At 35.5% G+C, this 15952-nt stretch overlaps 1 protein-coding gene across 1 annotated transcript in view; it reads left to right on the forward strand.

Annotated features, from left to right (window-relative positions):
- DIAPH3 (diaphanous-related formin 3) overlaps positions 1–15952 on the forward strand; it is a 536888-nt gene that overhangs the window by 144605 nt on the left and 376331 nt on the right. Inside the window, 3 exon segments of the mRNA XM_012654946.1 lie at positions 12104–12214; positions 12497–12615; positions 13374–13493. Of these exon segments, the coding sequence (XP_012510400.1) occupies positions 12104–12214; positions 12497–12615; positions 13374–13493 (350 nt within the window).

Consider the following 15952-nt stretch of genomic DNA (forward strand, 5'->3'; position numbering starts at 1 on the left):
TTTCTTTCTATTTTTAGTAGAGACGGGGGTCTCGCTCTTGCTCAGGCTGGTTTCGAACTCCTGAGCTCAAACAATACGCCTGCCTCGGCCTCCCAGAGAGCTAGGATTACAGGCGTGAGCCACTGCACCCGGCTGTGACTGGCTTCTTTCATTTAGCATATGATTTTCAAGGTTCATCCGTGTTGGAGCATACATCAGTACTGCATTTTTTTATTGCCAATAATAGTTAATTACATGGATGTACCACATTTTGTTTATAAGTTGTCAGTTGATAGACATTTAAGTTGTTTCCACTTTTTAGCTGTTATGAATAATGCTGTGTACATTTGCGGAGATGATTTCTTTTTAAACTACTGCTTATTTGCCATATTAAGTGAATAGAGGTGAGGAGGATTGGGGCTAGCAGGAACATTGTCCTTTGATAGTTGTGAAAGTCATGTATTTGATTTTGATTTAATTTTTGAGAAACTTGCCAAGGTATAGGTGGGTGATTATATTTGCTTTTACGAAACTAATTGCCTTAGTTGTAAGTAATTGCATTTACTGCTACAGTTAATAGTGTTAATTTTTTGATATGCTGTAAAACTAAAATAAATTTTTTGATGTAGTTCTTAAAGCTTAATTTCCTCAAGAGGTAAAAGGTTATTTTAGCATCATTTTAATTTATTTTTTTTTCATTTTTCTGATATATTCAGGTTAAATTTCCATGCTCTTGATTAAAAATAGACGATGGGAAGGATTGTTCTACACTCTTATTTTCCCTGTTCAACCATTTTATTGTGGCTTTTATTGCCTAATAAAGGCTTCTCGTTGTTTTTAAGCCTAATATGTGAAAGAGCTAGCACGTGGCAAGCTTAGGTTAAGACTAAAAGGTACCATTTTCCAGAATGCTAACTTAGGCCAAAAGAAAAAAAAAAGGTAAAAGTAGATTCTCTTTTCTGAGAATTGCTGATTATGCTCTATTTTTGAGTATACTTATATTATCAAGTAACACTATAATAATATCTAAAAATACTTTTTTTCTGGGTCTTTCTGAATTTTCCACAAATAAAGTACATTTTAGAGGTAGCTGGTTATCAATTTTCTCATAAAGCCATTGCTCTAAGTGCCCATTTTATTCTATTAGCTATATAATTTGCATTTATTAAAATGTACTAATCTGGGTGATATTAGCAAATCACAAAATTAAAAATAAAACTTGTTTGTTGCTGAATAAAATAGAAACCAATTGTTTGCTTTTAACTTGGAGAAAATGGGAGATAGTAAAATTAAAAAGATCTTTATTGCTCTTTTATTGCAAAGTATATTTATCAAAGAGTACTTTTTAAAAGAGGATTATTAGATATTTTGCTAGTCTGATCATAATAAAGGCAATTTGACTGCCTATGATTATGATAGAATTGAGCCTACTTCCCCCCCATTTGATACAGTATAATAAGAAAATGAAAAACTATGTGTACCCAAAATAACTTAAAGTTGTTCTCAGGCCTTAGAGAATCTTATTATCTGGAAAGAAAGTATGAATATAAATATAGGACTTAAAAGCATACATTACTTTTTTTTTTTTCAAATATATCAGGTAGGCTTTTTTAGCTGTAAGCAACATAATCTGCTCTAGGTAATTTAAGGAGAAAATGGTATTGGGCACCCTACAGAATTTCTGGTAGGCCCAGGGAATCATATGTGGATAGTACATAGCCAGAAATAATGCAGCAGAAAAAATGCCACACCATATCACAGCAATGCTCTAACGGAAACACTACTTCCAACACTCTGCTCGGGACAGCATCCTAGACACTAGGGACAGACAGTAGACTTTCTACCATGGTTTCCCTAGCAGAACCAAACCCTCTATCACAGGGTCCAGTCTTCATGTGTTTGCTTGTCCCTTCATGTCGGCCAGTTCTTCCTTAGTAGAAAAGGGGTAGAATAAGTGTGGATTAACCAGTCTTCAGTTTCTGCCACACTTTAATTTTCTGTTATTTTCATTTCTTTCCTTTTTTTTTTTTTTTCCTTTTCCTTTCTGTATGTGTCTTCTGTCTTCCCTTGTCAGAGCCATACTTTGCTAGAGTATCAAATGGATTATCTAGATTCCAAAGAGTTTGTTGAAACCCTTGCTATTGGTCATAGGGCCGACTGAATCATGGTATATTTTGTCAGGAAAGGAATCCAAGTGTGGGAATCCTAGAGTTTTTTGGAAGCATATTTGGCTTTTCTTCTGTGTAGATGTCTTCAGCCCTGCAGTGATGGCATGTTGTACCTTCCTTTTCCTTGGTTTCTTCCTGATCCAGTCCCCATGGGCTTATGGCTGGAATGTCAAGAACATGGAGGATTGGAGGTCTGAGATTTTCTGCTGCTTATAAACTGACATGTTAGTCTGCCACACTTTTGCGTGTTTTGTCAGAAGACATGAACTCCTAGGTCAGAAACAAGCACTGGCACTAGCAGTAGCCCAAATATTAGCTTTGTATCAGCCCCAGTGACCATATTGTGATGTAAAGAGGGCATTAGGTTGTGTTTTAAGAGAGAAACCCTAGGCTTAGGAGCATAACTTTTATATCATGGGTAGCAATTACTGACTGATCTGATTGATACAGGCTATGATGAAATCTGTTCAGTTTGTCTCATCGCATATTAATTAAAGCTACTTACTAGTCAGCAGGACTCCAGGCAGCAGGCTGAGACTACCTGAATTATTGACCTCAGCCCTGCCTTCCAGGTCCCAGATCCATCAGCTGAACAAAGCTTTCTCCTTAAATTTTTCAATTCATCTTTCCACTTGACCTAAAGTATTAATTCAGATACAGAATGATGTGTTAGAGATTGCACAGACTTCCTCTTGTTCAGCAAGGAGGGAGTCTAGGGCAAGTCTTTCATCCATAACAGCTCTGGCCAGTGAGTTGAAGCTGACCTGAATGGCTTCTAGGGCTAAGGTGGTATCATTGATCACTTCCCCTTAAATCAGGTACAAATTTCTTACCATTTTTTCTAACTGGGTGACTCTTATTGTAGGGATAACTGCCTGCAGGGTGCACATGGTGAATCAGCTTTCCCTCCAGGAAGCTCCCCTGAGTAACCAAGGGCAGCTTTAGTTTGGAGAGATCTCTATAGTTGCCTGAGGGTTGCATAATGTACTGGTAGTGTTTCTTTAAACATTTGAACATTTCTTAGGACCACCTGTAAGACTTGGTGTTTTTGAAGAGAGATGCAAGTTAATGCCTGTATTCCACTGAAGATGCATAGACTTAAAAGGTGCACATGGTACTCCTGGAAGGAACATGTTGTTTATAGTTATTGGGATCCCTCAGGTGGGACCTTTCTTAGTTGACGGGCTACAGGGTGACAGGGCTTTCAGTGTGGCCACCGAGCTGCCTGATAAACTTGACAATTCTTGGTTGGGGAAACAATTATGTTTCATCCTTATTTTTGGAGGGACTGTGTGAAGACAGTCAGTCCAACCTGTCCTTTTTGTCTGTGCCATTCACCCACCCCACAGAATAAACTACGGTTATGGGAGTTGGGATGAGGCAGACATCCAGAGATGCTGAAAGATGTTTTCCATGGGAAGCACAGGAACTAGAACTATCCTCTGTTATTCTGAAAGACTTCTTAGTAAAGTTTAATCACGGTCAGAGCTCTCTGGTGAGAGATGGCAGGTTGTGCTGTAGGAGAGGAATTTTGAGCTTAGAGAACCCAAATCTTACATGATGAGCTGTAAGCATGCCTGCCCTTTGCTCCACAGGGGGACATTGTCTTTATTATACTGGACATGAGATACTATCTCTGTTTTTCAGGGTTGTTTGGTATATAAACATCCTTGAAAAGACCATCTAGAATAATGACCATCAACGCCTTTACTTGCAATACAAGTGGAAGTGTGAGATACCAGGAAGAATTGTCATGTGACAGAGAGCAGACCACTAAACTTCCTAGTGTCACCTCTTGGCTGCTTTTCCTTCAATCTGTAGCCCCTAATGTTGTTTCTATATATTCATTGTACTTTGGATGTAGATTGAATGGGATGAAACTTTCATTAATTTTGGTTCATGTGATACCACAAGAGTATGAGTTAGTGAATAAAGGGGAAACCTGTTTTCCAAAGTTTCTGAATTCAGAGAGGAGAAATAGTTCTGTCAGAGAGCAAATATGAATAAGAAAAGATGGAGAAGCTTGTTTCAGAGAGGGGTTGTCTTTGATGCTTTGATGTGAACCTGTAATATCTTGAGTTTCTAGTTTGCTGACTTACAATTTGCTTAAATCCTTTAACTTCCTCAGGTTTCTAAAAACTTGATTTTAATATACTCTTTATATACTGATACTTAGCTGGGTTTATGTTATGCTTCTATGAACCTCTAATTTTTACTATTATCTAGTAAAGATAACTCAGATCTTATAATTTCTTTACCCACTTGGGAAGCCATTGTTCTCTTTAGGTTTTTTTTAAGTTGTGGTAAAATATGCATAAAATAATATTTGCCATTTTAACCATTTTTAAGTGTATAGTGCAGTGGCAGTAAATACATTCACATTGTTTTACAACCGTATCTTCAGGCTACTTAGGCTATAGTGATAACATTGATGCAATAGTGGAGTGGGGTGGTAGATGGTTGGTATGTCTTTCTACGATCCCTATGGTAGATATTTGTCCATCCCTGGAATATAGTTTCCAAAGGAGCAATAGCAAGGAATATAATTGAAGCCTTTGGTGTCTCTGGAACTGTTACTAGAGGAAAATTGTATCTTATGCTTATTCAGGTATATGGCATACACTTGGTTTTAATCCATATCTCATGATAACATATGAAAGTGTAAATGGTGGTCACGTATATAGAACAACAAGGAAAAACAAAAAAGTATTCTTTTAAGTACTTAAGAAATAGGAAATTTGATTAAGCCTCAGTTATAATACTTACAGATCAGACAATTTGAAAATGATACCCTTGTCGAAACTTGTTTTGTGAAATAAGGCTGGGGTTTGTCTGGGTCCCCTGAGAAGCAAGAGGTTTGATGTGCAAGGGACTAGGGGAAATGCCTAAGAGGGAACCTGGAGAACGAGTTGGGGAGGCCAGGAAAGCTGTCTAACTCAATACAGCTCTGAACCCAGGTGAGGGAGACAGGGAAGGAATGAAGGTTGAGTCAAAGTGTCTCAGGTTGCCCTGAAGTTCTAGGAGAGCTTGTCAAGGTCATTGGGGAATCCTTGAGCCAAAGTCTTGTGTGTCCCAGAAATAGGCTTGTTTAGTGTACTTGCTGTGTTCAGGCTTTGGCTGGCAGCAGGGAAATTTGGCTTAAGCTCAGATGCTGTGATGGGACTGAGGGTCATTTATGCTCTCTGCAGTCAAAGGTTGAGAGTTGTATTCTTATGGCTGCTGCAAGACAATTAATTTTTTTTTTTTTTTTTTTTGAGACAGAGTCTCACTCTTTTGCCCGGGCTAGAGTGAGTGCCGTGGCGTCAGCCTAACTCACAGCAACCTCAAACTCCTGGGCTCAAGCGATCCTCCTACCTCAGCCTCCCGAGTAGCTGGGACTACAGACATGTGCCACCATGCCCGGCTAATTTTTTCTATATATTTTTAGTTGTCCGATTAATTTCTTTCTATTTTTAGTAGAGACGGGGTCTCGCTCTTGCTCAGGCTCGTCTCGAACTCCTGAGCTCAAACAATCTGCCTGCCTCGGCCTCCCAGAGTGCTAGGATTACAGGCGTGAGCCACCGCGCCCGGCCTGTATTTTGTTTTAAGTATCTCCTCCCCCATCACTATTAAGTAAAGTTATTTTCAATTTTAAGTAAATTGTTCTCACACTTAATGAAGGGGCAACTGAAGAATACAGAGAATTAGTAAAGCGTTTATGTTTAGGATCATTGTTAGGGCATCCCAGAAGGATGCAGAGATCAATTTGTCTTAATTCCTGTCTGTTTTGAATACTTTTATTGAGGTTTGCATGAATAGGATTAATATGTAAGTATGAATCAATTAAAATATGAAACATATTAAAATGGATTTGTATATGCCATTATGCAAATAGACATTAAACAGTTAAATAATATTCTAATGTGAACTTATTGTCATATGGAGCACATCTAAGTATAAACTAGTGATTAACATTTTCTAGAATTCACTGCCAATATTCTGTGTCTACATAATTTCTTCATTTATGCTGCAATGGACAACTGTAGATATAACTAATGTCTCAAAGGTAACTGTAAAGTTTCATAATTAACACATGAATTAGTTAATTATTCAGTGACTACTGTGTACTGGGCTATGCTAGATATTGGAACTACAAGGATGAATTTAATATATGTCTGCCCTTAAGAAGCTTATACTCTAGAATTTAAAGCTACCTAACATATATGAAAATTGCAGTTTCAAAAAAAAAAGCATGGCAGGACATAGAAGAATTTAATGTCACCTTAGGGGGAGTGCCTGAATAAATATTTTTAAAAAGTACAAGTTTGTTTGTTCTTCAGTACTTCCATTCATGTAAATTATAGCCTCTTGAGTCGTACAATTTATTTCTCTGAGTCTGTGTGGGGTATACACAGTGACTCAAGCTCTAACTCACTTCCTAACTGTATCATTTACAGAACATTCAATTGGAAGTATAAATAAAATTATAGAACTTACATTTGCTTATATACTTTACTATGTCTGTTGGTCTACATAATGTAGTCTGTTTAGTTTTTATTCTGAATTAATGCACATGTATAGAATTTTAAGATCTTTGGAATTTCTTTACACTGGAGGCAAAATATTTCTCTATATGCATCATTTACTCATTTTGCTTGATAAATGAGAAATTTGATTGTGCAAAGAGAGATGGATGATTTCTGCTGTGGGGTAGAGAAGATGAATAACAGTCCAAACTGTATCTTCCAGGCCCAGATAATAAGTATTTGCAGATTCTGATAGAATTTTTATTTAAATGTTTTACTGATACTTGTTTTCATTCTGGATTTAGCTCCTGAAGCTGATATATTTTTACAGTGTAGTATAGCCATCATTTTACTTGTAAAGACATCTACTTATACCTCAGATGAACATGTTGATCCAAGAGTAAACTTTATAAAGACTACTTGCTTTTGCTGTTTGTTAGATGATTTTCTAAATTCTATCAACAGAATTGTGTAAAAAACGTCTGCTCTGGTGGCCTTTGAAAAAAATTGGACAGGCTTTGTGGATGGGGCTCAGGTATCGAAACCTATTAGTGTACCTTGGATTTTGTACTTAAGTTTGTCCAAAAAGGGTCAGAAACCAATGATTAAAAAAACACATGAAATGTTTGTTTTTTCTTATTTGTGTCAAGTATAGAAATAGGTAGCAGTAAATTGTGTACTGAAGGAAATTCAGGTGCTCCGTATTCACATATGAAGAAATCTTCTCACTTTATTTTCAAGGGCAGGAAGCTACTTTGGATTAAATGATGTAGACAGTGGCATGTTCCTCTGTCTTGCTATTAACCTCTTTCCACTTCTAATGACTTTCCTTTGATCATTTGCCTTATTCTTAAGATTGCCTTTGACTGCCTCTATCCCACATATTGAACATCTTTGAGATTTCTGTTTACAGTTTATCTACTGCCCCCTTTATGTCTTTACCTTCCTAGTTTATGACATCGGTGGCATTTGTCCCACCATTTGTCAGTATATTTTTGGCTGTTCAGCTTCCTGGTCTCAGGCTGTACCGGCTCTGTTGGTCCCAGTCTTTGTACCATATCTTTAGCTTGCTGCTGCCCTCAACTATCTTAAATCTTAGATGTAGACACACCCACATACCCCTCCAGCTAGAAGTTTAGGTTAAAAAATACCTTTTTATAAGGTATTTTAAGACCCTTTTTGGTACTTGGGACAAGAGTAACAAAGTGAGATTACAGTAGTTGCTTCCGAAACATTAGAATTGGGTCGGTGATCTGTAATACCTTGATAAATGTTTTTACATAGACTTGTTTAACCAAAGATCAAGGAGCAGTATTTCTAATGTATAAAGACACATTGGGAGCAAAGAAAAGGATATTTAGAGCCAATTTTAATTGCTTTTGTTTACTAGTATTGCATAGGGTACCAGCAAGAAGGCAAGTATTTTTCTACTTGGAACGGTAACTGTCCCTTTGTAGAAACTATTCTTCCCAAATAACCAGTGTTTTCATTTTGCCCAGTGCAAAATGTTGTAATTGATTGGTCCTATCTTATTTGACTGCATTTAATGCAGTTGATCATTCTCTCCCTGTTGAAACCTCTTCCTGTACTTCCAGAACACCACAATCTCCTTGTTTGTCTTCTCCCTCAGTGTGATGGCTTTGTACTTTTCCTTAACTTATGTATATTTCTCCAGTCTGCAAATACAAACCTACAATTGAAATGCTCCCAATCAGTTCTTATACCTCCTCTTTTTTCTGTACTACTCCCTAACTGATTCCATCTGAGATTTTGGTTTTTACATTAGTATTGCTGTTGGAATCTCTTTTTTTTGAACTGGAGTCTCCTATATCCAATTTCCTTCTTAACTTTTTTTTATTTGGGTCACTGATAGATATTTCCAACTTAACGTCTCCAAAACCAAAGTCCTGATCTTTCTTCCCAAGCCTGTTTTTTCCATTGTCTTTCCTTTTCTTTTTTCTTTTTTTTTTGAGACACAGTCTCGCTCTGCTGCCTGGGCTAGCGTGCCGTGGCCTCAGCCTAGCTCACAGCAACCTGAAATTCCTGGGCTCAAGCGATCCTCCTGCCTCAGCCTCCCAGGTAGCTGGGATTACAGACATGCGCCACCATGCCCAGCAAATTTTTTCTATATGTATATATTTTAGTTGTCCAGCTAATATCTTTCTTTCTATTTTTAGTAGAGACAGGGTCTCGCTCTTGGTCAGGCTGGTAAACAGTCCACCCGCCTTGGCCTCCCAAAGTGCTAGGATTATAGGCATGAGCCACCGCGCCCGGCCCCATTTTCTTTTCTATCCAGTAAATTAAAATTTCATCTTTTAAATTGCTCAGGCCAAAAACTTTGGAGTCAGTCTTGATTCCTCTTTTTTCTCATGGAAATGCCCATCTTTTTTCAAAGCTGCATTTATAGCACCAAAAACAGTGTCTGGTGCATAGTATGCACCAATAAATAGGCCTTGAAAGAATGAAATGTATAAGCCAATAACAGAGGGTGAACAGTCTGATGCCCAAAGATAGAAACATTAGTTAACTTAGGTGTTACCAGGAGGGCAGAATCTCCTTGTTTTCTCACCCTTATCAGCTCCAGAGAGAGATTGTTTTTGTCATGTGTTGAAACAATTTCTATAACATAATGCAAATTAATAGAGCTCTTATGCTGCATTTTTGGAGCATCAAGTAGAGCATGGAGAGTACTTATTTATGATGAACATCTCACTCTCATTTCTGACTTTTGGAATTTCTGTTAATGTCCTCAGTTGACACAGGGTGTAGGTACTTAATGACTATTTTTTTTAATGAACAAATGATTCCTAATGTACATCTCAATCTCAGAATTTTAAAAGTGGGATATATCTTATCCTTCTCTAAAACTTATTATTTTCCTTGCATTTTGTATCTCTGTTAATGTTACAAAGTAGGAGGTCTCTTGTAATTGCTTTTCTTCACCTCAACCCCAGGTTCATCTAGCCTTCAGATTCTATCAGTTTTTCTTCTTTATATTTCAAATGTTGTTCAAGCCCTCCTTACTGCTCACCAAAGTTACTTCTACAGTTACTACTTATCTTGAGTCCATTGTACTATTGCCCCTCCTTTGCATAAAATGCTTTATGATTTCCACTATTTCTGGTTGGATCTGAATCTTGCGGCTTGGCACACAAGGCTGTGCCTCATCTGGCTCCTGTCTCTATCCACCGTCATCTCTATTGACCCCTTCCCCTGTTTTTCCCAGTCTCACCCTGACAAACTATGCATAAAATTTGCATTATTTGTAATTTCGTTAAAGGACCCATGTCTTTGAAATTGTTAATTCCTCTGCTTAGAACATCCTTGTCCATGTCATCAGGCCACATTCCTATTAATGCTCGAGTCAGCTCTGACAGTGTTGAGTCAGGACTGTTAATTCAGCTGTTTTTGTTCTCATTTAGTATTATCTCCATAATCTCATTATTTACCAAACATATCTCTTGTATTAATACATAGTATATTTTTATCATTGTATCGATTTATCTTCATTTGGGCAGGCAACGTGTTCTGTTTACCTTTGTAGTTTCTGAACCTTTTTAAGTTTCAGTAGGAATTCAGCATAAATGCTGCTTTGGCACCTACTTCTGCTGGTATGCTAAATTAATATGAAATCATGTGATACTACAGGTCCATCTATCTCAATATATGTGTTAAAAACCCGGAAGAAACTCTTTAGTTTTTACCTTGATTACAGAATGTTTTGTTCATAAGGAAACAATATGTTTCAATGCATACCTGTGTATATTCACAGATATATGTTTATGTGATATAAATTAATCAAATGGGTTGTAAGCTATGATAATGGAAAATTACCATTAGAATTGGGAAGGGATTTTATAAATCTAACTTAAATTCATTATTTCAATTTAATTTCCTATTTTTTCTTTTAATTTACCTTTTTGAATATTTCTTGGGAATAATTTGCATTACCTTTTACTTCCTTTCTCCTCAATTTTATGCTATTATTATCTACATATATCTGCTGTTAATTTAGCTGATATTTGCTGCTAGTTTTTATATTCCTTACTTTTGCTACTTTCTTTGAGTTTTCTGTAATTTGCATTTTTCTAGAAACCAAGTGATTGAGACTGATTTAGTTTCTCTGAATATAGAGCAAGAGCATTATTTATATGCTCTTTGAGATCTTTTAAAATTATATGGCATTGCTGAAAAACAGTTTGTAAGTACTGTTAATGACTGGCAAGGAGGTAGAGGGAAAACATTTTAAACTTGACTTTTTGACATGAACAGGTTACAGCTGAGTGAATGTGTACTGGAAAAGTAGACTTTTTTTTTTTTAAAGTGTGTTTTTCTTTTTCCTTTCTCTCCTCTGGCACATTCCTTACCCTCACTTTAAACAATCTTAAGTTTTGACAGTAGAAGCATGCTGGTCAGATTTTAATGCTTAGATATCAAACAAAACAATTACTATATATTTCAACCAGCGGGAATTGAGACCCCTGTTGGTGTCTTACTCCAAAATGGTATTTTAAATTCATATAAACCTTGCCTTAAGGGATGGAGAAAAGACAATTTAGGGAACAGCATGAGGTTAAACATATTGATCAGTAGTCCAGTAGTTTTTACTAGACTTTAGGTAGACGGTAAACTCAGAAAAATAACACTATCAACAACAACAAAGAATGCTTTGCTTCTCTAGCGAAAATCTCTTTTGCTTCCATGTTATGGATTTTGGATGATGAAAGATATATTTCAGCCATGGATGGAAAAATGAAGTTGAAAATTTAAGTGTTAAGCATGAACTGAAAAATTTTGTGATTTTTAAATTTTTATCATTTAAGCTATATATTAAAGGATTTAGTGAGCTGTATAATTTATTTCTGTTTAAAATACAGCATACAATAATTTTGAATTTTTGCCAAGCATGAGAACAACTCCCTGATAAATTAACTTCTAGAAATTAATTATGCAGTGTTCATTATATAATTTTTGGTTATTAACAACCCTATTAACCAGATTTAAGACCCTTTTTGACCTTGAGGTATTTGGGTCTTTCAGTTTCTCTTGATAATTATTTTATTATTTTATTTTAGATAAATGTTACCCATCCAGTAGATATTTATAGTTTTCAATTAGGATGTGTTCAATTCCTGTTGTATGTGTGTGGAATGATATTACCAGACAAGAACTTAACTTTTGCTTATGAGTAGATTTTTGTTATAGAGTGGTACCAATGGCTAATGTTTCTCCATCTTCCTTTCACTTCAAAAACCCTCAAAGAAATGAGAAATAAAAAACTCCACTGCAACTATATTTCTTTTATAACTTATAATTAGCTAAAATATTTTACTTACAAATGATTGTCTAATATTTGATAATACTTAGAACAAGACCTTTATGTTTCAGTTTTCTTACTCTTTCTTTAATGTTGGAAATCCAGTAAAAGTCTCATTGCATAATCTGTTGTAGGTAGCTTGTATGCAGCTCATCAATGCCCTTGTTACGTCTCCTGATGATTTGGACTTCAGGCTTCACATCAGAAATGAATTTATGCGTTGTGGATTGAAGGAGATATTGCCAGTAAGTGCCCTGCAGTCTCCTTATTAATATTTAAATTAGAAGAGTACTTGAGTAGGGGGAAATTTAGATAAATTACCTTCAAGAATAATTTATCTGTGGGAAAAGGCTTGAGTATAAAAATCTATTTTTGAGACATAGATGATAAGATTTGAGTATTATTTAACACTTTAAATGTTTGAATGCTATAAATCAAGTTGAATGATTGGTTTATTGTTTATATGTTTTTCATTCTTTTGCATAATTAAAACAGCATTCATCGTAATTTCTATTTACTATCTCTAGAATTTAAAAGGCATTAAGAATGATGGCCTGGATATCCAACTTAAAGTTTTTGATGAGCATAAGGAAGAAGATTTGCTTGAGTTCTCCCATCGCCTCGAAGATATTAGAGCTGAACTTAAATATCCTTTTGTTCAGGAGTCTAGTCCAATAATATATAAAATTATTGTGAAATCTAAAACACCAGCCACATTCCCTCAAATATTTAACTCATTTCTGTATAGACCATATGAAATCAATACTTTATGCATCAGCAGAATGTTATTTTATTAGTTTAATGTTTATTTTTGTGAATACACACATGCAAGTGGATATTACAACTAACAAATACATTTTGTTAGACTGACTTCTTATGTATATGTGTGCAATCTATTCTTTTTTCTATTCTTTTTATATTTGGCATCTTCCCTGCCACCCAGTGATTTGTAGCATTAAGAGCAAGGTAGCCTCAGTCCACTGGCTGCTCCTTCCCTATACCTTGGTGCATGCTCATATGGACCCCATGATAATTCTTTGTCTGAGCCCTTCCCAAGATCCACCAGTTTCCAAGCCTCAACTTCTCCATGATAGATAATGGCTGGTACCAACTCTGTTGGTTAGGGTTCCCTTAGAACCAAATACCTTTACCCCAGCAACATCTTTGCTTAGGAGAGGCAGATAATTTGGAGTTGATCATAGAAGGAAAGCCAGGAAGTGTCAGATCAAGTTGCCATTTCCAGAGTTTTTCTACTGCCCTTAATCCTAAATACCCATATTTTATGTTGAATATACAAGATATTTGTATTAGAGTTTCAGAGCCTTACAGAGTAGATTTTGTCATATTCATACAGTTGTATGGTATAGAATATAAATAAATCTATATATTCCTTAATCAACTCACTGAAGCATATGATGTTTACAACATGGTGTGGAACACAGTTAAGGAAACTAGGGCAGAGGGATATTTTGTTTCTATTCTTCAGCATCTTTTGCTGATTCGAAATGATTATTTTATAAGGTAAGAGGAAGTTATATTGTAATGTTCTTTCACTAATAAAAATCTATTAATTGTGAAATTCACCTGATATTTGATTTGGACAAGCAAATGATTTTTATTTCTGTCATAATATTGGTTGATAGACTGTGTCGTTTCCTCTGGGCATATATTTAGATAGATGAAGGTAAAATGATATTACTATTACTTTTTAAGCTCCAGTGGATTCTTGGTTACAACCTTTCATCTGAATAAAAATGCGAACTACCAACAAATTACTGGCTTATCATGTGATGGATAATATTTTCTCATTATTCCCTGGGCAGTAGAAATGATGTTGATAAGTTTCTTTTTATAAGTTACACGAAGGGCACTAAACATTGCTTTTATTAGTGTTTATGAAGCTAGAAAGTACCTTAATAATATAGTTGTGTTTAACATTGCTAATGTATCAGAAAAGCTAGATAAATGGCTTTTCGAGTTTGATTATATACTAGCCATATGAACTTAACAAATTATTTATCCTTTCTATCCCTTATCTACATTATAATGTAGGTATATATGGATATTATCACCTAACTCACTGGGTTGTTACGAAGGTGAAATACAGTATCATGAGTAAAACTCCTAGCCAAATCCCTGGCACATGGTGTATGCTCAGTCTCTATATCCTCTTTATACTTTTCTTACTGTCTTATGAGGGAAGCTGAGATCTTTGGATATAAAATCATTTTTGTTGCCACCAATCTATGTTTGCTGAAGTTTCATTCTCAAATACTGTGGGTAATGTTTCTTTTCCTACTTAATTTCAAGTAAAAGAATTTATTAGATAAGCCTCATTCAGATTGTGTTCTCTGGATGACATCAGAAAGTGTAACTCGAGGGTTTTTTTTAATGTACCTAACAAAGAGAGGAGAACAAAAGTCAAAGTATTAAAACTTTAGGTTCTTTAGGATGAGTAAGGGAAATGGATCAAACATCCTCTCTTTGTAGCTAGAAATCTCATTGATGTTCTAAAATATCAGCTTAATAACCTATTTTGATGTTTAATTTGCTTCTTTCTGATATTTTGTTAAAGATAAAATGATACTTTAAATATTTAACCACTTAATAAATGGTAGATAAGAAATACTAATTAATTAAGATTTTAAAATATCATTGGTACTCTGCTAATTAAAATACTATATTTCTACTTCAGATTTATTTAAAAATGCAATTGAAACTTCTGTTTACTCTAAAGTAAACGCCATACATTTTTTTGATCTGTTTATGGTTGGTCCTGTGAAGCCCTGGATGTTTGATGCTGTTTGAGTTCCCAAGAATTCAAGACCATTGTTTACTTTCAATGGTTTGAATATGTCCATAGTCCTGCAGAGGTTGTATCTTACTTATGATTTTGATCTCCTCTTCTGTGCTCCAAGAGGGCATGTGGTCATGTCTAGTTTGAAAACAGATTAAAAAACACAACTATCTTGGAGTATGCTTAGTTGATGCTATTGTTTTAGTTGAATCAAGAGTCTCAGAGAAATATTAGATTGTGGTGTTACCAAAGTGATATTAGTGAGGCATAGAAGTTTAGCTATTTTGGTCATCTTTTGAGGATCACCTTTTAAGTTTATTTATTTATTTTTGTAACTCCAACAACTTTTAAATTTAATGCTCATCAATGTTGATTCTTTCCTTGGCTCTTTAAGCCCCAGGCCTTTGGTCTTGATTCTATTAATAGATATGGTTGCCATGAAGGCAGTGTTCTTGGGATTGTTGTACTCAGGACAACTCTGTTTTTTCCTCATGTTTGCAAACTCTCGTAGTTGTTTATTATTGTTGTTTTTAATATTGCTTAAAAGGAGATGTTACCTTTATTACACGATTGTGTCAGGATTGTGGTCATTTGCATAGAATTTTTGTCATATATGTTTACAAATTTTTATCTATTTAGCTTTTTATTTATATGAAGTGAAATTCACTTTTATGGGTGTATGGATCTATGAGTGTTGTTATTTTGGTTTTACCTTAATTTTTTGGTTTCATCTATCTACCATGGACCTGGATTTTACCTTTTTTAGAAATCTTAGATGATTTGAACGTTTTTTGTTTAATGAACATTTTAAACTGCTTTTGATATGAACACACTTTTTCTTTTTTGTGTAAATAATAGATTAATGTTTCACGGCAGATTGTGAAATGTTCTCATTTAAAAGAATTAGTGGGGCTGGGTGTGGTGGCTCACGCCTATAATCCTAGCACTTTGGGGGGCTGAGGTGGGAGGATTACTTGAGCCCCAGGAGTTGGAGACCAGTCTGGGAAGTAGGGAGACCCTTTCTCTACAAAAAAATAAAAAGCTAGGCATGGTGGTGGCTGGGTTCATGTAGTCCCAGCTACTCTGGAGGCTGAGGTGGGAGGAGGGCTTGAACCCAGAAGTTTGAGTTATGATGATACCACTCTCTAGCCCTGGCAACAGAGTGAGACCCTGTCTCAAAAAAAAA

This window comes from Propithecus coquereli, unplaced genomic scaffold (assembly GCF_000956105.1).
Source record: "Propithecus coquereli isolate 6110/MARCELLA unplaced genomic scaffold, Pcoq_1.0 Scaffold453, whole genome shotgun sequence".
Classification (NCBI taxonomy): domain Eukaryota; kingdom Metazoa; phylum Chordata; class Mammalia; order Primates; family Indriidae; genus Propithecus; species Propithecus coquereli.